This window comes from Apiospora marii, assembly GCF_038362585.1.
Source record: "Apiospora marii strain CBS 49790 chromosome Unknown utg000005l_segment0_segment0, whole genome shotgun sequence".
NCBI lineage: Eukaryota > Fungi > Ascomycota > Sordariomycetes > Amphisphaeriales > Apiosporaceae > Apiospora > Apiospora marii.
The window spans coordinates 3,206,059-3,228,062 of record NW_027117377.1 but is presented as its reverse complement, the minus strand read 5'-3'; the positions used below and the strand labels follow the sequence as shown (position 1 = coordinate 3,228,062).

The following is a 22,004-nucleotide window of genomic DNA, read 5'->3' as shown; positions in this document are numbered from 1 at the left end:
GCTGTAGTAGTCCCTCTTCTGGTCCCTCCCCCACACATCCACACCTCTAACTACACCATGTACATGGGAGTCGAGTATGTACAGACTGGCCTGACTAAAGTGACCATACCTACCTGGCTACGTGCTTCCATCTCAAAACCCATGTGCACTCCCTATCCACCAAGGAGACTACCTATTTAACTGCATAAATACTGTCGGGTGTCTGGGGTCTGGACCGTGGGCAGCAAGAAAGTTCGTCATCCCTTCCCTGTTTCGTGATGCGGCTACAATCCTCTCCACCACGCATGAGTCTATTCTCACTACATGCAGATTAAAACCTGTTTCCTCCTGAGATGACCGTATACCTAGTCTTGATTCCATGTTGTTGGTAGGAGGCCATTGCCTCTCCTCCGACTTATGTAGTACCCTTATCTGTTGCTTTTGTAGGTGACCCGACGGGATTGATTGAAGGATGCATGCATCGGTACCTAAGCCTGCGGTACACGTACTTCAAGCCCCGCCAGTGAACCTCCACGCCTCCACTTCCATCCGCACCGTTAGCACTCAACACCCTACTTGCCTACCTAATGTTCTCGTACCAATCCCGGTTTGCATGACGGGAAGCGCATTTGATCAGAGTGGCTGGCTCTCTCAGCCGTATTATTCACTCTGACTGCCGATTAGGTACTCCCGTTGAATCAGCTGCTGCATCTTGTTGGACAAACGATAAGCAACTTGCGCCTTGTTGTCTTGCCTGGTCGCCCCGTCCGGGTTCGATTCAATCAACCTGCCCCCCTCCCTATCTGGAATTGTTTACCGGGCTCTTAGTACTTGAAGGACTAAAAAACCGCTGCCTGTTGGGCCTAACGCGATTCCCGTCTCTACTTTGTCATTGCGCCATCATCCACCCCCACAGTCCGTTGATTGATCTCTTGTCGCGACAAGGCATCTTGTCTCGCCTTAATAATACTACATGCAACCTGGGTTATCCGACAAACAACCAACGGCTAGTACCGCCTGCCAGCCTCAAACCTAAATTCGCGGACTCGCCGGCGCGCGGCTGACAACGTGGTCGCTCTCGCATTTCCATCTTACGGTTTACCCCCTTCGCTCCACCCATACTCCTCCGACATCCCGACAACAACAGTATGGAACCTTTCCCTTCAGCCCCGGAGCCCGACGAGGGTTATAGCGAACACCCACTTTCTGCCGACAACAACGCCCTCGCCTTACCACGCGCCCTGCAATCACCGACCGAGTTTAGTTCGTGGCTGGCTCCCCGACTGTCGACGCTGTCCGTAGCCCACAAAACCCAACTAGCCATGGCCATCCTCAACGACCTGCCGACAACGGTCATCGCAGATATCGTCCTGAAGCAGCTGAACCCGCGTCTGTATATAGACTTTGTCGACTACCTCCCCACGGAAATTTGCTTGAAGATCTTTGGCTACCTCGATCCCACTTCGCTCATCCACGTCGCGCGCAGTTGTCGAGGCTGGTACGAGCTGGCCGCGGATCGCAAGCTATGGGAGAAGCTCTTCTACTTGGAAGGATGGCGCGCTCTGCCCAGGGAGATCCTCGCGGCTGAGGAGCGAATGAATGCGGGCCTGTCGAACACCGACGTAATGCACCCGCAACGCTTGCGATCTTCTGAGTATGGCCACGCGCATAAAAAGCGAGCCATATCAGACCCGACACCGCAGGACATCATCCAGAGCGATGCTATGGACATCGATAATGACGGTAGGGTGGACACCGGTGACACGGAAATGGCCGGTACAAGCTTGTTTGGCGGTCCGGCAATCAACGGTAGCACTTCATCTTCAAAGAGTACGGCTAGCGTCGCGCAACATTTAGGTCATTTGATGATGGAGTCGCCCAGCCCCATGCCCGAGCCGGCACAGGAGAGTCGTGCTGACGTAAAGGGCAAGGGCAAGGCGAGGGCTGATGATGATGATAATGGGAAGCAACAGGCGGCAGCGCCAGTGCCTTCGCTGTCTTTACCATCGCTACCGACCTCGTCACTTTGGGCGTACGATGCTAGAGACATGCGCTACAAAATCAACTGGCAGTGGTTATATGCCATGAGGCGGCGGCTGGAGTACAACTGGGAGACGGGAAAGTTCACAAACTTCCAGTTCCCTCACCCAAATCACCCCGAAGAAGGCCACCAAGAATGCGTATACAGTCTGCAGTTCAACTCCGAATACCTCGTAAGTGGGAGTCGGGACCAGACTATACGCATATGGAACATGCAAACACGCCGCCTCGTGCGAGCCCCCCTTCGAGGTCACGTTGGCTCAGTGCTGTGCCTTCAGTTCGAGTCTGACCCCGAAGACGATTTGATCGTATCAGGCAGCAGTGATTCAGACGTCATTCTCTGGAAGTTCTCGACGGGCGAGCCGATCCAACGACTGAGAAGGGCGCATACTGAGTCTGTGCTGAACGTCAAGTTCGACAAGCGGATTCTCGTGACTTGTTCCAAAGATAAAACCATCAAGATCTTCAACCGAACTCCGCTGCGTGCGGGCGACCTGGGCTACGGCAGCGTTAACGGCGTCAGCCCTGTGCCCATAAACATTCGACACCCGGACCACGAAGACTTTGCCCTGAGCCAATTACCTATCAAACCACCCTACACGCAGATTGGCTGTTTAGAAGGACACGGGGCAGCTGTGAATGCTGTACAAATCTGTGGAAACGAAATTGTGTCGGCGAGTGGAGACAGGCACATCAAGGTTTGGGATTGGCCTCAGCAGGTCTGCCGGCGAACGTTCCTTGGCCATAACAAGGGGATCGCGTGTGTCCAGTATGACGGTCGGCGTATTGTAAGCGGTAGCAGCGATAACGAGGTCAAGGTCTTTGATCGTGAGACGGGCTTGGAGGTCGCGAGCCTCCGTGCCCATACTAACCTGGTGCGTACTGTTCAGGCGGGCTTTGCAGATCTTCCGTACAGCGCCGAAGAAGACCGCCAGACCGCCCGGGAGGTTGACCAGGAGTATTTCAGAGCTGTCGAGTCCGGCCGGTTAGGGGATACGCACAACGTTCGAGGTAAGGTTTTGAATGCTGGTAGCCGTCGGCCAGAAGATATTACTGCTTACGGTGCGAAGCTGCCTCCTGGTGGCGGTGGCGGTCCTTACGGAAGAATCGTATCTGGGTCCTACGACCAGACTATCATCATCTGGCGCAGAGACAAGGAGGGCGTCTGGAGAAGTGCCCACACGCTGCGTCAAGAGGACGCGGCGGCTAATGCGTTGCGACAGTCGGCAGCCACCCGCGCGGCATCGCCTTCCTCAACAGGCGGACCTCAGCCTATAGTCATGAGAGCTACGCCTGCAAGACCGCTACCTCCTGCCAGTGCACCTCCCGTCGTGCAACAGGCGCCGAATGCTACACACGTCGAGCATCCTATCCACGCTACTGTGACACCTCAGACCCACACCTCCTACACTCGGATGATCGACCTGACCGTCCCTCAAGGCCCTGCTGCGCTTCAGAGCACGCTTCAGAACTTCCCAACCATGTTGACATACCACAGCCACCTGCAGACAGCTATAGACCGCGAACCCAACCCTGCAAACAGGTCGCAACTTAGGCAGGTTGTCGCGACAGCACTGGTCCGGGCTCAAGTCGCCCAAAATCGTATCCGGGAAGCTGTCGCTGACCAATCGATGACTGTACCTGCGAACCAGTCCTCACAGTCATCGTCATCTGGCTCTGCCCGATCTACAACACCTACGGCGCAACAAGCACCAGGCGGTGCAGGTCCGCCCAGCTCGGCAGCACCGCCCAGTGCAGCTTCCTCGTCCAGTGCAGTCCCGCCACCCGCCACACAGCAAGGTTCGTCCTCACGCCTGAGCGCCATGCTGCAAGGCCGCAGTCGATCGAGAAACCAAGCACAAGCATTCGCTGGACCCCCTGCTATGGCTAGCACATCATCTCAACATGCAGCAGCTTTGCAGCAGGCACAGCAACAGCAGCAACAACAGGCACCGCAGCAGGCAACTGCAGCAACCTCGACGTCGTCTACCGCAGCTCAGCCAGCGACGGTCATATCTGCTGCGATGTCGACGGCGGCCGCGGCACCTGTACCAGCAGCTCAGCATCACCCGCATATTGCCCAAGCAGACCAGAACCCAAGGGTCTTCAAGCTGCAATTCGATGCTCGGCGAATCATCTGCTGCAGCCAAACGTCAACCATCGTTGGCTGGGACTTCTTCAATGGAGACCCTGAGCTCGAAGAGGCCTGCCGCTTCTTCGGCCCGGTTGAATAATTGCGCCTGAGTGGGATTGTTGTAACCAGTGGAACATTTGTAGCCGGCGGAGATAGCTGTGGGCTATGTGTCTGGTCTACATTAGAACGAGTATTTGTATTACTATACAGCTTACGTGCCTGACTAGGGCCCCTACGTCGGCATGGCTGTACATGAACAGCTGCATTATGGAGGTGGAGAGGGGCCTGATTTCCTCAAGCGCATGAATTTCTACTGATAGGTAATTGGCATGCTAGACTTGCTACGACTGAAATGAACTCAAGATTCTCAATGACACATCGTAAAACGCCTTTTCTCTTTCACTGCAATCACGGGGATGCCGCCACGGCGGCCATCTTGAGGTGATCTTAGACAAGTGAGAGCAGTAATAAATGGATTGCTTTGGTATACGAACTTATCGCCATTCCCTCCCTGCCCTTGAAAGTACTTCTATGTCTTCAAATTTGTTCCCACTCCGTACGATCTCAAACCAGACGCGAATGCGAACGTGAGTGTCACCATATGAAGAAGTAGGTGCAACTTTCCAGTGAGAGCATAAATGACCAGGGCCTCCCTCCGATCCTCCAAACGCCAGAACGCAGCACAAATCAAGATCCGCCATCGCCAAAGTGGCCAAATGGCCTAACCTCCCGATGGATTTATCATATCGCCTTCCCCGCAGTCTTTCTTTTGTTCTTGGTGAGGACTGTCGTCGTCGAGAGTAGCCAGGTCACCGCGCCGCCTCCTGGACCTTGCCGGTGGTCTCGGGCGGCTCGTCGATGAACTCGGGGACCTCGTCCTTGAGGAAGTCGGGCACGCCGCCGGCGTCGACGCCCATGCCGCCCTCGGCCTCCATCTCGGCGCCGAGCATCTCGAGCTCGGCGTCGAGCTCGGCCTCGTCGACGTCGTCGGGGACGTCGTAGCCCCGGCTGAGGGACTCCTGGATCTCGTTGCCGACGTCCATGAGGTCGGCCATTTCGTCCTGCAGGCGCTCAATCTTGTCGAGGTCGACCTTGCCGTACTGCTTCTTGAGCTCCTTGTTGGTCGTCTTGAGCGCGTCTACCGTCGCCATGACGCCCTTCATGTTGTCCTGCATCATCTGCGTCTGCTCGAGGTTCCAGCTCTGGCTCGTCTGCTGGTCACGCGCCTGCTCCAGCCCCCGGCGCTTCTTGAGGAGGTCCAGCGCCCGCCGCTTGATCGCCTGCTTCCCAGGCCCCTCGCGCAGCTTCGACAGCTTCTCGTTGTACTTGGCCAGCTCGTTGTTGATCTCGGCGATGCGCACGTCGATCTTGCCGGCCCGGTTGTCGTGGCTGTCGATGACGTTCTGGAGCGAGACCTTGGGCGCTTTGGCGCCGCTGCCGAATAAGCGGTTCATCGTCGGTGTCGGTGTAGTTGTCGTGGTTTGGCTCCTGGGCGTTGAATGGTGGGGCTTAAGAGATGGGATGGGGATGGGGTAAAAGTGTAGGTATTTCGTTTCCGAGGTAAAAAAGAAAGAGCAACCGCGTCAGTAAAGTTCCCTTGGCTGTCGCAGTGGCATCGCAGGTTTAATTCGCCGAGGTCGTGGCCTAATGACACCCAAATCGTTCCTGTTGGCAGCCTGGGGCGTTTTAGGCGGCAAGTCAACGGGCAGATAGACAAGGTGGGATGTACTGATTGAGGGATTGATGCGGCTCCCGCAATGACGGAGCTTGGCGTTGAAGCGGTAGGCGGTCGCTTGCTTATCTAATCACGGGGTAGAACTGCTTACCTAAGCGTACCTCTCACTTCATCCCCCCTTTTCCTAGTCCCCATGCACGCAACATGCCCTTCAATGGCGACCGAGTCGTGAGCCGAAAGTTCACCGATTGCGGCTCATCCTATGGCGTGCATGATGCCAGTGACCCTAACACCCATGACGGCATTTCAATTCGTTATCTCCATTCGATGATGGATTACGAATTCTGACGAAGGCGACCTGTCTTCTTTACCCGTGGCATTATTGTGACTGTTTTGAGTTGTGAGTCATGTATTCGGCATTCCAATTCAACGGCAGATTGAATAATGTGGTAATCATGTTCCTCTAATTCTAAAATTGCGTCCTTATACAGTTGAGCTAAGTTGTAGATCCTATTCAGTCATAATTCTAACAAGAGATTTCCCGTTCTTCAGCTATTAAGCAACTTTCTTACTAAAATTATTGGTTACTTCTAGACACCCAACATGGGCGGTGGCGGACCGTTGTTCGCTGTTTCGTCCGCGGCGGACGCATTAAACCCTGGGGCTTCTTGGGGTTCTTCTGCGATAACTCACGTTGCATATTTGACATCGTCGGCATTTCGTATGGGATGCCATATAGCGTGATCGCCGATACCAGAGTGGCAATTTGATAACTCTGGAAACTGTTCTTCTTCTCCAGAGCATCCACTCGCTTGGCCAGCGCGCATTGTTCATGGTAGGTTATTCCTTGAGCAATCTGGGCGTGGTAGGGAGACAACAGGCTCTCGAGACCACGCGGGGCAGACTCCTGAGACTCCTTGTCGGTATAGTGAGGCTTGAGACGCGCCTCTGCATCGGAGTCTGCATCTAATCGATCATTGCACCGGATCATGGCCTCATCTGCAACCGTCTGGGATCCCGCTGACGAAGAGGAGTGTGTACCTCGATGGACTGGTCACTGCCCTCGAGTATGCGTTGGGCCGCGGATCATCCTCCATTTCCACGCTCGTTATCCAGAAGGGCGCCACCTTGACCTTCACTCACAACGCCCAGAGCCTTCGTGCCAAGAAGAAGCAGCTATATATGCAGGCAAGCTCTGGGAATTGAATGATGCAGCTCGTTTTGTTGTGGCACGCGGCCGGCCGTGGTTTCAGACGCAATATATGGCCATAATTTCACCATTTGGAGCATCCGATATCAAGAATTGAATACATGGTAAAAGTACGTGCCAAGTAGGCAATCCTGAAGTGCACGCATTTACCACCAAACCGAGCTATCATAATGCTCGACTCACCTTATGTACAAACTTCACTCAGTTCCAATGGAAATATAGAGACTCATGATCTTCCAGTAGATCTGCACAAGCAAATTCTTTTGTCTAAATATCTCCTCACCTGCTCACGGGGTTCATTGCCACAACGTCTGTCTGTATGGATTTACGAGTATTGGTTTCCTGAATTAGCACTCCTCGAAGTGTACTACCCAGCCCTGGGTGATCCTACATCGTTGAGAATAAAGGGTGTTGGAGAACCGCGATGTACAAGAAAATGTATGAACAGGGGTAAGTCTCGAAGCTGCTCGTGGTTCAAGTGACAAGTCTCAAACCATTCAAATGAAACAATAACCCAATATTGGCTAGATGTGTTGCCAGTGAACAGGTATGTAGAAAGCATGTTGTCAATGGAAGTGTGGTTACTGGCTACTGGCTACTGGCTACTCAAGGTCAAAATGCAAGTCACGACGCGGTAAACGTGCCTGATGGAAGTATCTATGTACTTTCCGTACCTCGAGCGGCAAGGAGGGGTTATAATTGCAAACAAGTCGAAAGTTTTGCAACGATGGTACAGTGGGATGATCGAAGAGTAATTGGGGCTGCGAAGGGAGCTACTGGAGCACCTTCGAGCTGCTGGTACTAAACTGGCAACCAAGCAATGCTAACATGAGTGCTCTGTTCGAAACTCCCCTGTAGCATCGTCCCCCCTCTTCTTTTAATCCTTTTTGTCACATCAAATGCCCTGCAAGGGCTACCTAGCGAAGATTGGTTGGTATTTTTATGCAGGATCAGGTGAATAAGTAAGTAAGCGCTGCCGGTATCAGCAAAGACATCCACACCATGCCCAACAGAACCATCGAATGACCAGTAAGGCTCAACTCAACCATGGAATATTTTCAATTAACCTAATAGCAGAACTAATGATCGTTGCCTAATATGAACGGTTCACTGACGGATAATCAAATTAGGATGCCAAAGAATGCAACACTTATCGGATATTCTTGATCTGGACTTCTAAATGGATGCAGTTCGAAGTCACTACTAATAATGGCCGACCGTTTCCTTGATTTCAAGGTCCAGATTTGATTCTGTGCCATGTCATGCATACTGCCAGCAAAAGAGCCACTGCAACCGCCCCTGTAGCCGTGTAGAAGATATCCTGCACCGCCTGGGCCATGATGGTATAGATATCCACCTTCGTTGGAGTAGGCAAACTCTCCAAGACCTCAGTTGGCAGAGACCCCTGTGCAATCTCCGATATCTGGGCCTCGCTCAACACGCTTTGCAGATGCTGTAGGCCAGAATGTACGCGCATATTCAGTAGTGAGCCGCCGAGAACAAGCCCCAGTGTTCCGCCGAGCAGCTGCACCATCAGTGCGATAGAGACGGTCAGGGGCTGGAGGTGTTCTGCCACCCAGCTCTGGGAGAACACTACCGCCAGCGTCTGGGCGGTCCCGAAGCCAAAACCGGATATCATTGTCAAGAGAGATGCCTTCATGCGAGAAGTGTTTTGGTCCAGCGTGGTCAAAACAGCACTCCCAACCAAGGCCAATGTGACACCCGTCAGGATGATGGTATTTGCATAGGTCACGAACTCGGTGCTGACACCCGTTGCAAGGCTGGCAACCCCTGACGATATGAAGAACGCCAACAAACAGACGCCCGTGTCGAATGAAGAGAGCCCATGAACAGACTGGTAGCACTTTGGTCAGCATTGCAATGGATGTGAATTGGAGCAGAGGTGTGGAATGACATACCTGGAAGTACGTCGAGAGATAGTAATACACGCCGTACATGGCGAACATAGTGAAGAATCCGAATCCCAGAAGAAGAGACATATCTCTGCTGAAAATTCCACGAGGCAGCAGCCGGTTGTCAGGATATGAATGTGTACGTTGCTGTAGCATGAATATTGGCAACGTCACCATGGCCAATGTGAATAATACGATGACGGAGATCGAGTCCCATCGACCACTCTGCGTCGCCATCTGCAAAGCGAGCAGGACACAAATGCTGCAGACGAGGAAGAGGCCGAACCCCAGGAAGTCGAAACGGCAGACGTGCTGCCAGGCTGACAGATGATCACTTGAACGAGGCGGTTGCTGAAAGGGGTATATGAAAACTAGCGACATGATAGCACCGAAGATGGTCAGAGCGAAGACCCAACGATAGTCGATGTTGGTCTCAAAGAATCCACCCAAGAGTGATCCAAAGGCAAGGCTCATGACATCCACACCGACACAACCGGCCATGTACAGCGGTCTCTCGTCCGGCGAGGTGATGGATATGAGGATCGTAGCGCAGAGTGGGAACCCCAGCGCGATGCCGAGGCCGGTGACGGCACGACCTAGGATGAATATAGCAGCCGTGTTGGCTATGATACACAATATGGAACCGACTGGACCACAGAGAGATAGAAATGCTTCATCAGTATTTTTAAAAACCAAAAGTATGGTCCATGGCCCAGTAGAATCTTACCGACGAGTAGTATGCTGTCAATGACCAAAAGTATACGTACATTGGCCACTGCGGCGAGTCGTCCGAATCCTATCGCCAAACATGCTTGAGGGAAGAAGTAGGCGGCACTGAACCAGGCGATGAGGTCGAGCGCATCGAATTTGCGACTGAGGGCGGGTACAATGGTTGCTATGTTGGCACAAGTCAGATGAGAACCGTCGTTTATACACTTCGTTGGGATTTGGTTTCGTACTTATCACCGAGTCATCGAAGCCTTTCTGGGAAACAAATAGAAGTCAACATCCAAATCCATATCGATGTACAAACGGATGCTTACGAAGAACCAGGCTGTCAGGATACCGACAAAGACCATGCGTCTTCTACTGTCCTTGTAGAGAGGAAGCATTTCGTCCTCTTTTGGCCGCAGCTTTTCGTCGATCGAAAGGGCTTCCAGTGTGACGGGTCGTTGGCACAAGTGGCTGGGAAGGGCACCGCTGTCCATGGTCGTTGAGAGGGACGTGGCAGTCCCAGCAATAGGGCTACCCTCTGGGCTGCGGTAGGTCGCATGGCAACTGCCATCTATGGGAGAAATATCAAACTGGGTCACTGCCATATTTTCTAGCGGATCCTCAAAAGCTGCAGGAAACACGCGGTTGCAGTAGTCCATGAACTCAGAAGGGGGCAGAGTAGTCAGTTCATATACTTGATCGTTGACATTCTCTCATGACCACTACCCGATTCTTCGGGGCAATGGAGACAAGAGACTGTGTTTCAATTTCGACGAGATCGCTTCATTCTCGAGTTGATCTGACTATCACACCAAACTGAAAGAGGGCAGGAGCCTCCCGTCTGTAGGGGTGTACCCACACCAGCGTTTGTCACGTATCGGTCGGCATCGAGTTGAAGGAACTGCCGGGCAAACAAAAAGCACATTCGTTCCTTGCATCCGCGGGAATCACTGCTGAGTAATAAACACATGTCGGAAGGCGCCATCATGATACACAAAGAGCCGCTAAGGCTGGCTACAGCCTGCACGAGTGAAAACACATGAGAGTCCGAGAGTTTGTGATACATCTTCAATTGGTTAACGTAAGCAAACTACTTTTGTAGTTTCTCGGGGAAGGGGCCCAGAGCCCCTTGTGGGAAGTCTTTGCGACTCGGGGTCACACAGCTTTGGCCCACATCATGTCGCCCCTCTCATGCGAACGATTGGTCGTAAGTACATCAATACAGTATGTTTCAAGTTACCCGATGATGGTTAGCAGAGCGTGCACATCGTTTTCAAGGTGTCATTGTTGACAGTGTATACAACGTATCTCCGGTAACAGAGGTAAGTGTGCCCTGAATGAAGAGCTACTTGTAATTATCAGGTATGCTGTCGTTTATGGCTTCCTCTGTTCTCCATGTCTTACTAACTACATGAGAGGAGTTATCGTTTCGGTAGCCCCGAAGAAGAGTTCTGGATGTCAACTAAAAGAGAACTAACACATCAGAACCATGCAGAAAGAAGCTGCCGATGTGTCTAGGTGGTATGGGTTCACAAGCACAAGTCCGTTAGCCCGTCAAACATGACCATCGTGTCCGTGAAAGGGCTTGCCAGATATCTGGAGATGGCAAGCGAACCCGACCAATTATGAGTCCCACGGACGTTTTCCGCTCCTGGAATAATACGTACATTCTATCTGCACGGGGTAACGAGGGAATGTGGACATGTGCCTAGTTTCATAAGCGTGCTGGCTACCTACAACGTTATGTCTTTAGTGTACGTGACACGGAGGGTCGATCGTCCGATCTTGCAGCTTCTAAAGAGATACGACACGTTGCACAAATGCCACCTTACCCGAAATGTAGTTGCACAACTTCCTTGTGCGGCCTCCCGAGTTTGGCCAGTTCATACGTCTGGAAGACCGCAGAGATGGTTCTTTGTTTGGCAGTTCCATTGATATGCGTTGCGGATGTGGTCGGGCGAGGAGCAGAAAGAATGGGCTATTGGCCAGAGGGAGATGGTATGGATAAAAATGAGATATTACTGAGCCAATGTTGTGTTATTGACTGTGTTGTACATGTTCCTATCACGAGATATGCCAGGGTATGAATTTGGACGGAAGGAATAATGGTATTTGAAAGAAATGCTGACCAACTATTTCGACGAGCTGGCCATTTTACGACCACGCTTAGTCAGAAACAAGTCATGCCAATAGAAGGACATGATACCATCAAGATGGAAAAACTAATTGAAGCAAGTGGACATACCCCTTTTGATGTGACAAAGTGGAATTGGCGTTTGACCGGACGCGCTCAGACCTTTGCGATAAAAAGGCTATCATGCAATAAGTACATAGCAGGACCATTCGAACACACGGCATTTTCCTCAGAGATGCTACTTGCTTCCGCCGTTCTCGGAAAGTTTGCTGTCGTTCCGTTTTCACTTCGCTTACACAACAAGTGGCCTCAAGTTTACTCCGGACAAGATACATATGAGGTACATTCATGAAGCCAAGGGTCTCTTGAGCGAACTTGTTCCTGGGGCACGTGGCTGAGGCAGATGAAGACTAAGAGTTGATCAGATTAATGTGGAAACGGGAAGCATATACTAGTATAGCTTCTAGGAGGGGCCTATAGAAATGTTTATCTAGAGCGGTTCAATAGATAATCATTATAGGCGATCTAGAATAACAGGGATGCTTTAAATATCTCATATAAAATTGGCATTTTATTACCGTTGCACTTCCAACCGCCACAGACCGTATAAAATCAAGAGTAAGCAATTTACCCATCTGAATTAGGAACATGGGGATCAAAACACATGTCTACTCTTTTCTCTCAGGAACAAGACCTGATTTCAATGGCCACCAGGTCCTATTAGAGGCCTACGTGGCTGGTTGACCGGATACGGAATTCATCTGCTCCCTGGGTGAGATGCTATGCCCACCGCATTATAGTGACCAGGGAGGTTAGGATCAAATGGGAGCCGCGCTGCTCGCCCGATGTTGGTAGATCTTGACCCGAGCCTCGTCAAAACCACAGCACCGCCTTTTGAATGGTGCGGTTCTTTCACGACAAGTTCGTTGACAGGGTATATCCTAGTCCGAATAGGCTCCATCGACCAATAGGAAGGAACTCGTCGAATAAGTCTGCCACTAAGACAGTATCTAGAACTCAATGGCACTTGGGATCATCATCCTAAATCTGACAACCGCATTATGAAAGCTCCAACTATCTCAATACCGACCTCGAGCGGCATATGTTGAAGCAGTGCTGGGTGATCGTCTCTGTGTTTGCCAAAAGTAGATGACTGACCGTGCCAACCACCTGCGAATTGTCGTATTCCCCAATGGCCCCACTAGCGCCAAGGATCTCATGCCAAATGACGCACAAGACAATACCCCAGGGCCTCGCGCGAACATCTCACTCTAACATGTATTATTTACTCTCATTATGGCAGCTTGCCAGTTGTACCAGATATATCTTCTGATACCCTCGTTGGATTCGCAGCGATGGTCGTCCTCCTCTGGCCGCGCGCCCTCAAGCACGTCTCGCCCACGGGCTACCTGTGGCTCTTCCCGCTCGTGGCGGGACTCTCGTGGTTCACCACCATCAGCATCCTGCTGGTGCGCTGGCTCGCCCTGGGCCAGCCGCGCTATCCGGGCCAGGTGAATCCTGATGTGCCCTTCATCAGCGACATCGCGGCCTTCACCTTCAAACCCGTCTTCGTGGTGGGCTGCACCGTGAGCGGGCTCAGCTTCGCGGGCACCATGTTCGCCGTCCACCACGTGCGCTACGCCCGCGCCTTCTACGGTCTCGTTGACGACGTGGCCTGGCGCCAGAACACTAGCGTCTTCGCGATGGGCGCGGGCCTCGCAGCGGCGGTGTTGCTGTTCTTTCTGAGCGTCTTTGACACCGTCGACGCCCATGTGCGCCACCAGTACTTGCTCATGGGCACCTTCGGCGGCCTCGGCTTGAGTGCCGTGCTGACGGCTGCCGTCTGGTGGGACCAGACTTGGGGCCCGGCCAAGTTCGCCGGGTTGCGGCGATGGTTCGAACCCCCCCCCCCCCGGGAACAGACCCCTTTGAGCAATGCAATGCAATGAGATGCTATCAAGCTAACGTTGCGCGCCAGGTGTCTCCTCAATACAGTTCTGATGGCTTGTCAAGTCGCAATCGGTTTGTCGTTTGTTGTTATGATGTACTTGGGTCGATACAAACCTGCGGGCTTTTTGGAATGGACTTTGACGTACCTGGGTTCTTTCTGGCTATTGTCATTCATTGGATACACAAGGTAAGCCTCTATGGCTCGATACTTCTCACACATCATGAGCAGTTGTCAAGGCTAATGTCAGGATGCTCAGGTTCCGGGAGGGCACCGACCTCCAAGCTGTCAGTGAAACGGAACAGCAGCCACTGCTTGCTTGAGGGCGAAGTATCGCAGTGCTTTAAGTGTTCAGTCCAAAGCATAGTCTGTGAGTAAATAAGGATTGACACTCACTATTCACCTACTTGCTTCAAAAGCAGACGTCAAGGTCATATGCCTAACATGTAATGCCCCATGTGATTGTTATGTGAACTTCGGTTTCAGACCTTTGATTGTACTATTGTTACCTACCTTCCCTACCCATCTGCCTATCAACCCACACTGCAAATCGCCGCTCTGAAATAAAATGAACGGCTTCGTGTCAGAGACACTTTCTCTGTAGAGACTGCCAATCTACCCACCACAGCTATTTCTTTGGCACACTTTCCGTTGTCATTCTCTCACTACAACCCAGTTTTGGATCCGACTTGCTGTAAACCACCTAATTGTTACTCCTTGCCCTTGCTCGGCGATCACAGATCATTCCTCGCTAGACCATCATGGCTCCTCCCATTGGATTTCTCGATATCCCTCGAGAGATTCGCGACGAGATTTACTCTCTTCTGCTGCGCAGCGGTCGACTCCCCAACCCTGCCTCCACCTCCTGTGGCGCTGTCGTGGAATCTGGCGGGCTGAACGACGTCCATCTGGCGATCCTGCGCACAAATCGGCAGATTGGCAATGAGGCCAGGGAGGTCTTCTACAAGATCAACCGACTGGTGCGAGTCAGTGTCCTCCTAGAGACCGCGGATATATCTGATCTCCTTGCCACTTTTACCTCAAAGTATCTACCCCCGCCCATGATACGCCAACTTGAACCTGCCATTGACCCCTTCAAGGGATTCGTCATGGATTACACCATCACGCGAATCAAGAGCCTTGCAAATCACACCGGTCATATCACTTTTGTCATGCTCCACAGCGACCTTCATCTGCTTTCCCTCTGCTTGGAGCATGCCAACATACGGTCCGACACCTTCGGAGCAGTCACCAAGCATTCGATCACCCTCAACAATCCTTTTGAGAGCACAGACAAGTCCTATCCGACAATCGATCAACAGAAGATGTTGCTATCGCCATTTGCTAAGCTCCACGGATTTCGGAATGTCTCGGTCCAGGGTGCGGTGAACCCCTCTTTGGCATCCCAAATCGTGACGCAGGCCCAGGTGAAGCCACACACCGACGCAGAGGCAATCTTGGAGGACCTGCGCCGTCAGGAACAGCTTGGACATGAGTACCTCCGACAAAATCAACTAGATAAGAGTTGCGAGGCTTGGGCCGGCGCATGCAAGAAGATCGAGAGCATCACAATGCCAAGCGGCGCGCTCTATGCCTCCTTGACATTGCCTGGCAGCCCGTGGATGGACCAACTGCAGGAGCTGTTTTTTGAACTCAACCAAAAGCTGTGGGCAACCGTCATCCGCATCATGGAGGCTAATCTGAACGACCACGACCTCGTCAATGACCTTGCAGATTTGGCTATTCGGGGCCTTAGCCACACCTTGTGGAAGGGTGCCTTTCGCCGTACAAACTGGAAGCCGGGCAGTGAGCAGAAGGCGGCCTTGTTGCTGCAAAAGTCGAGTATTTACCGATTGCGCCAAAACTTCCGGAAGGCGCTGAGAGAAGTCAAGCGCGCTGAAGCACTGTGTCCTGACGACCCCGATGTCCTTGGAGAGAGACTCACGGTGGAATGTCATCTTTAATGGGTGGATTTTACTATTGGACTGCCGGACTCTCAGCCGCACCACACCGCTGCAAAATACGACGAAATCTTAAGTGCTTGGATTTGACCTTGGCTCAACCATGTAAGCAGGAAGTGCTCGGGGCTGGCTTGATGCGATGTTGTCATAACCTCTCATAGGAACATCACGAGGGGCAGATTGGGGGTTGAGGCCGTGCATGATAGACTGGCCAAATCCAGGTATAGTCAAGAGATGTTCGTCTCAATTGAACCATGGATTGCTCTGATACATCGATCTTGGAATGTCACAACTATCACTAAGCATCTCATCGCCAGTTGATCCACAACAGCCATGACGTCGCCGACTAACTCGTTGGCAGCCACCTTATTAACAATCAATCAGTCACTTGTCATTCCACCTCTGATCCGCCATTAAGCACCGACTAAGCTACCTATGTTCACATGTGTGTTATGCTCCCGTGTCATTGTCGCCACTCTTTTTATCATGATGGAAACAGGATCTCCTTCAGCTGCTCAAAGTGTCGATCCAACGGAGCCGCGCTCTCCAATTCCACATCGTGCAAGACAAGGACGCGTTGCCTCACGACTCCTGAACTCTCCGAGCTGTCCTCGTTACCTGGGTCACACGCCTCCTCCACCGCGCGCCGCCGCCTCGCATACCCGGGCTCTTGCAAGCGCCAAATCACCTTGAACCCCGCCACACTGGGCCACTCGAGACCCTCAGCAACCTCGAAGCCGGAGGCGTTGTTCACCTCGATAACGAGCCTGTTGTGTTCGAAGCGGGGAGCGCCGTAGTCGTCTTCGTCGTCTTCGCCGCCACCGTACCGCAACCCCAGCCGGAAGTCGCCGAGGATGCACAGCATCAGGTCCTGCATCTCCAGGGCCGGCCCGATCCGCCGGGGGATCGGGGCCCATTTCCGCGGCTCCCCGTGCTGCATCGGCGTGAGGACCTCGGAGACGATGGCGGGCGGCTGGTGCACGAGCATGCGGCGCCAGCTGGCCTGGGGCTGCCCGAGGGCGGCGCGGCGGCGACGGCTCCAGAGTTGCCGCCACTGCGGGAGCTGGGTGAGGGGGTTATGCTGGCGCTGCTTGAACACGGGCGGCCGGGCGGCGAAGATGTCTGACTTGGCCCAGACCACCCGGCGGGCTCCGCTCGGGTACGCCGTCAGGTCGTCGAAGCAGAAGGGGAAGGTCTCGGCCAGGAGCGGGTTGTGTTGGGGGTCGCGGGCCGCCGCGTCACTGTCATCGGGCATCAGGAAGAGCTTTTTCTGGAGGCACGACGAGTTCGTGATGATGTCGCGCCAGCGCTTGTTCACGCGCTGGGCAGACACGAGGAGGGTTCGCTCGTCGACGTGCAAGAGGATGGACTCGAGCAGCTCGGAGACCTTCAGCGGGGTGGGTATCTGACAGGCAGAAGAACTAATGGATGGGCCCGCATTCAATATGGCTTGTTCTCTTCGCTTGAGCAAGAATCTAGTTGGGGCCTCCCTAAAGGGGGCCCTCTTGCTGCGCAGCTTTATATTCCACATATATGTCGAGATGACGTTAAATATACCAGATGCCAAAAAGAATAACATGTTGATGGTATCCATACTCTCCCCAACTCCCGACAGGAAATGGCAAACTAGTCATTGACTTTGTTGTCTGTCATCTGACAGCCACCTTGAGGGACAATTGTGAACGAGCATGATTTGAGGGAATAACTGAGGCACTAAACTCGGCGTTTATCTTCTGGTAAGTCTGTTCGGGGGTTCTATCTAAACCCTCGGGTGAAATAGTGTAGTGACCAAAATCACATTGTTTTCACTGCCGTGTTGACTGTCTCTGCAGTCGGAAAAGAGACATTGTCAGTGAAGCTCCAGAACCTTCATCATCTTGGCATATGCAAAGATTGTTTTCACAGATGGTACAAAAATCAATTCCATTTCAATATAATCGTCCCAAAATCTTAAGACTGAGCTTCAAGAGGGCTGGCTTTTCATGTGAGCTGTTCATGCTGAAAAGGCGCAACTCGCCCCCAGAGCGATTCCTCTAAGCCTCTTGCAAGCGCAGCCTAGCCTGCTTGGTCGTAACTAAGAGCAATGTCTACTCTATCTGGAATTCTTGCATCCCCCGCTGGGCGAGAAGGAGGGAAAGAGAGAACGTGGCACCACCAACAGACCCTGCGTCACCCATTCAAACGAACGTCCCGACAACTCTTTCCAAACGACCCAATAATCATAACAACTCATTCATAAGTTAAGGTCAGAGACTCAAATGAAGGGACACCTTCATGATTTTCGGGAAAGGCAGGCACACCCCTTCGTTTCGAGTGCACGCAGCACAGGCAGCGCGCGATGCCCAGACGATGAAGCAGTACGCGCCCACCTGGGAATACTCTGTGGCGAGTTACCCACGAAGAAACATCTGGATGATGACTTCTCCTAGGAACTTGATTGGAAGGAGGATATAGGGCACTTTGGAACCCCTGAGGGATTGTCCGAAGAGCTGTGCTAACATCTAACTAACAGAAGGACGAACGACGCATCATTAGGTTATAGTGTATCATACCGAAATGCGTGCAGAAATCACCTTTCATCGCCTTAACTAGGTCACATCTTTTGGTCAAATGGATGGATGAATGATTCAACAGTGGCGTTTTGAGCTGAAAGGGGTCAGCGACACGCGTAGTATGTATCACTGGGCTTACATGGTTCCTCCTGTGAGTTTCTTGCGACCGAATAGCGGGTATATTGGTAGTCATTGCGCGGTAAGTGTTGTGGCGTTCATCCAGTTCTCGTTGGGTCACCGGGCTTTAACAGAATCCCTACTGTCAAAACACGTTTCATACTGGTATCACAAGTAGTCATTAGAATTACAAGTACGTGATTGGAATTTCTGGCATTCCTTCCGAGGCCTAACAGATCATGGGCTTTGTGTCACCGGGTGCTTCCACGCCATTAAGGCTATATACAACTGCGCTGCAGAGAGCGCTATACTGATGATCCCCACGATGATCGAGATAATGAGGGCGGACATCGCAATGACGAACGCGTTGCCTTGAGTGCCTAGCCGTTCGAACATTCTCTCCAGGCGGTTACGCCCATGCCGTTGGTCCAGCAGATTATGCAGGTTCGAGATACGGTCTCTCAAGTACAAAAATTCGAAATCTGAAGGAGTATCAAACGCGTATATCGCAGGATTTATCAATTCTGGATCGAATCTGTCACACCGTACCAATCTATTGAGAAGCTCCCTCGAGGACTTATCAATGTTTGGGAAAAGGATGGCGGTAATCGAAAGCAGTGTTTCCCACAGAAACTGTGGCGGTAATAAACCCCTGTGCAGCGATTAGATTACCCTAGATCCATTCAGAGAGTCTTCATCAACTCACGCTCTTACACTCTCTGTGACATTGCTTTTTCGTGACAATCCTTCCGCCTCAGCACGCTTGAGTTGCGACCTGAGAAATGAAGCATGGTGGAAGATGTATATGGTGTTCTTCCCATTGGACAAGAGATGCTCCGCAATGTTATCTGTGCGACAAATGTTCATGCCCAGTCGCTCCATCAATTTCCAGGCCTTTATTTGGTCATCGTCTCTTAAGGGGTCGGCGATGTTTCCAGAAGTTGTTGGCTCCCTGAAGTTCTTAAGCGTCTTTTCTACAAACGAGACTAGAGTCTCATCTGTATCCCACGAAACAGCATTGTAGTGTTTCATCGAAACTCCTGGATTGAGATTCCTACTTCTAGATTCGGGATCCAGCATTAACATAAGTTGGATAGTCATGCTGGCCAGAGTTTCGGCTTCTCGGGATGAAATAGGCTCGTTGAAGTGCTTAGCGAGATCCGATATGATGACACCTTTTGGTAGAAGGGTGCGACTCTTAACGAAGCGACTAGTTGGTGGCACATGATGGTGATGCAGAGCACCCCGCTCAATGGTGACAGCATACTCAGTACTGATGTTACATAAGTCTCCGTAGAGCGCAATGAAAGCGTCAGTCTCTCCAGCCTCCTTCAGAAACTCCTCCACGATGTCGCTTCTCTCTTTTTGAGTCAGCTGTTGGTTCATTGGGGTTGCTGTTGAGTGTTGGATCTCATGGGCAGTGATCAAGTAGCCTTGGTCAACGAACTGGATTCGCCCAATATATATACGTATACTCCTAGGGTAGTTAGTTACCCCCAAGCCTCCTTCCGAATCTGCCTTGTAGTAAAAGTTCACACTCGCTCGCCAATAACAGAAGCATCTAAACGATTTTCGTGCTGGCCACATATAGTCAGGTGGTACAGCTCAAGCGGGGTTGACGCCTCTGGAATTGCAATGCGTTATCGGACCAATGACGATGTGCCTTGCCTACTCTGATTACGTGGTTTACAAGCCCAGATGTGGTCAATGAATGTCCTTAGTGTGTGGTAAGGGTGTCATGTTCTACTTGTCCCCAGCTCCATGCTTCTCAGATCAGGCTGTGGTGTATTATGCTTGATCTTCGAACTTTGCGAAACCGGTAATAAAATTGGCTGGTGAGTTATTAATGACTATGGAGCAAAATACCGCTACAACTACAAACGAGGAGTCGGTTGACCGAATCACAGCGGCGCACCAACAGGCCGCGTTCATTATGACGAGTCCTCAATCGAATACAAAACAGACCTTCCCGGGCGTCGTCCATCCTTCAGTTCCAGTCATCACGCAGCACACCAATGTCACTCAACCGGTGGCAAGAACGCTCAACAAGATATTCTGCGTAGCGATACCAGACGACGTTGGGAAGAAGAGAAATCTATACCTAGACATCCGACTGTCAGGTGGCAATCTCGGGGAAAACCAACACAAAGAACGAAGTCAACATGCTATACGGGAGTTGAAAAAGCTCGTCTATTCTGATGGAACAATGCGACCCCGGGCAAGATACATTGTATACTCGGCAGGGATGGTTGGTTCTACCCTCGAGAGAGCGTCCCCAGCAATCGTTGTCAGATGCACCAAAGACGATAGGGAAGCTATACAGAAGATACTGCGGAACAAACCCGTGGACGCCAGTTATGTCGAGCCGAAATCTACCTTGGCCCGGTTGTTCAAGCGAAGCGACCCTGCTCAACCTGCCTTTCAGCTCGTATTCCAGGAAAGCTGGGGGTTCACTCAACAAGCAGCTCATGACGACGTCTTCGCTTACTCAGAAGTCGATGAAACCTTGTGTGGTGCTCTACTGAAACACCAAGGAAGAACAGCAACCATTGCATTAGTTCTCGAGGTTGATGGCAATGACTACACATTAACAGTTGACCACCTGATCCACCCCGCCGCTTTGGAAGACATCGAGGAACGTCAAAATACACCTTCTCAGCACAATAAGGCTCCGCCGACATCCCGGGATAGACAATCCGGTGCTACGTTGGTAGAAGACGACGAACCGGTTCTCATAGACCCATTGTGGATCTGTCAAGGAGACGAGACAGACGTTCTACAGGAGATTCACAGTGAAATGGAACTCACGGAGCCGTCCGAGCACTTGACTGTTTCCAATGAACAACACCTGCTCACCTCCAAAGGTCGAGTATTGGAAACGGCAGCCGGTTTCATGACCGGTCGTTCATATACAGACGCCACACTCATTGATCTAGGTGAAGATATAGTTGCATCTAGAAGATGTAACTACGTATACATTGATGAGCCGGCAAAACGTAAAGTCAAGCTGGACAAAATAGCGAATGAGCCTCGAAGTCACGGAGTTGCTACTTATATGGTGTCAGGGCTGCGAGGCATTGTAGCCTGTCGTTTACTGAACACCCCAAGTTACCTTGGTTCCGATCCATCCCAGGGCCTATGTGAGGTCTGGACCATCCTATTTAACAGCTCTCAAGGTTGGTGTTCTTCTACCACAATACACGTACTTGTACTGAAACTTATAAGCTCTGATGGCTGGTGAATGTGGCTCTGTGATTATTGACCAGGAGACCTTCGAGGTTTACGGCCACGTTGTCGGTTACGACGATCCGCGCTCTGCTTACATTGTACCCACCGCGAGTGTTATTTCTAGTTTGAAGTGTCGGCACAAGGTCAAATCGATAAAACTTCCAGAAGTGCCTCGATCTGTGTTCTTAGATGCGGATGCGACGATTGTCAATCACCAACCTGGTATCAGTCCCAACCCGCACACATTCGATAAAGCCTACCACAGCTATGATCACGATGGAATTAGAAGATCTATGCCACGAGTGGTTTCCAAAAAGGTTGACTCCGTTGCTGGACGAGCACAAATCTCTATTCTGGAGACTTTCAAGTCCAAACTTGAGAACGAATGGAAATACTATG

The 22,004-nt window shown here is 51.8% G+C and overlaps 8 protein-coding genes across 8 annotated transcripts; 3 read left to right on the top strand and 5 right to left on the bottom strand.

Moving 5' to 3' along the window:
- Positions 1–1,127: 1,127 nt before the first annotated feature.
- On the top strand, positions 1,128–4,253 carry PG985_008922 (uncharacterized protein; the record flags this gene model as incomplete). The annotated part of the gene is made up of 1 exon (XM_066828690.1): positions 1,128–4,253. One exon carries the CDS (start codon positions 1,128–1,130, stop codon positions 4,251–4,253), a length of 3,126 nt encoding a protein of 1,041 aa, XP_066683602.1.
- A 709-nt stretch (positions 4,254–4,962) lies between these two features.
- PG985_008921 (charged multivesicular body protein 5) lies at positions 4,963–5,607 on the bottom strand (the record flags this gene model as incomplete). The annotated part of the gene is made up of 1 exon (XM_066828689.1): positions 4,963–5,607. The coding sequence occupies one exon, from the start codon at positions 5,605–5,607 to the stop codon at positions 4,963–4,965; it is 645 nt and encodes a 214-aa protein (XP_066683601.1).
- Positions 5,608–6,405: 798 nt separating this feature from the next.
- PG985_008920 (uncharacterized protein) lies at positions 6,406–6,819 on the bottom strand (the record flags this gene model as incomplete). The annotated part of the gene is made up of 1 exon (XM_066828688.1): positions 6,406–6,819. One exon carries the CDS (start codon positions 6,817–6,819, stop codon positions 6,406–6,408), a length of 414 nt encoding a protein of 137 aa, XP_066683600.1.
- A 1,450-nt stretch (positions 6,820–8,269) lies between these two features.
- PG985_008919 (major facilitator superfamily transporter) lies at positions 8,270–10,159 on the bottom strand (the record flags this gene model as incomplete). Its single annotated transcript, XM_066828687.1, has 5 exons — positions 8,270–8,893; positions 8,958–9,598; positions 9,679–9,846; positions 9,911–9,935; positions 9,995–10,159. The coding sequence occupies 5 exons, from the start codon at positions 10,157–10,159 to the stop codon at positions 8,270–8,272; spliced, it is 1,623 nt and encodes a 540-aa protein (XP_066683599.1).
- A 2,995-nt stretch (positions 10,160–13,154) lies between these two features.
- Positions 13,155–14,070, top strand: PG985_008918 (uncharacterized protein; the record flags this gene model as incomplete). Its single annotated transcript, XM_066828686.1, has 2 exons — positions 13,155–13,693; positions 14,007–14,070. 2 exons carry the CDS (start codon positions 13,155–13,157, stop codon positions 14,068–14,070), a joined length of 603 nt encoding a protein of 200 aa, XP_066683598.1.
- A 438-nt stretch (positions 14,071–14,508) lies between these two features.
- PG985_008917 (uncharacterized protein) lies at positions 14,509–15,711 on the top strand (the record flags this gene model as incomplete). The annotated part of the gene is made up of 1 exon (XM_066828685.1): positions 14,509–15,711. The coding sequence occupies one exon, from the start codon at positions 14,509–14,511 to the stop codon at positions 15,709–15,711; it is 1,203 nt and encodes a 400-aa protein (XP_066683597.1).
- A 481-nt stretch (positions 15,712–16,192) lies between these two features.
- On the bottom strand, positions 16,193–17,239 carry PG985_008916 (uncharacterized protein; the record flags this gene model as incomplete). Its single annotated transcript, XM_066828684.1, has 1 exon — positions 16,193–17,239. One exon carries the CDS (start codon positions 17,237–17,239, stop codon positions 16,193–16,195), a length of 1,047 nt encoding a protein of 348 aa, XP_066683596.1.
- A 1,840-nt stretch (positions 17,240–19,079) lies between these two features.
- Positions 19,080–19,763, bottom strand: PG985_008915 (uncharacterized protein; the record flags this gene model as incomplete). The annotated part of the gene is made up of 1 exon (XM_066828683.1): positions 19,080–19,763. One exon carries the CDS (start codon positions 19,761–19,763, stop codon positions 19,080–19,082), a length of 684 nt encoding a protein of 227 aa, XP_066683595.1.
- Between the last annotated feature and the right edge of the window lie 2,241 nt (positions 19,764–22,004).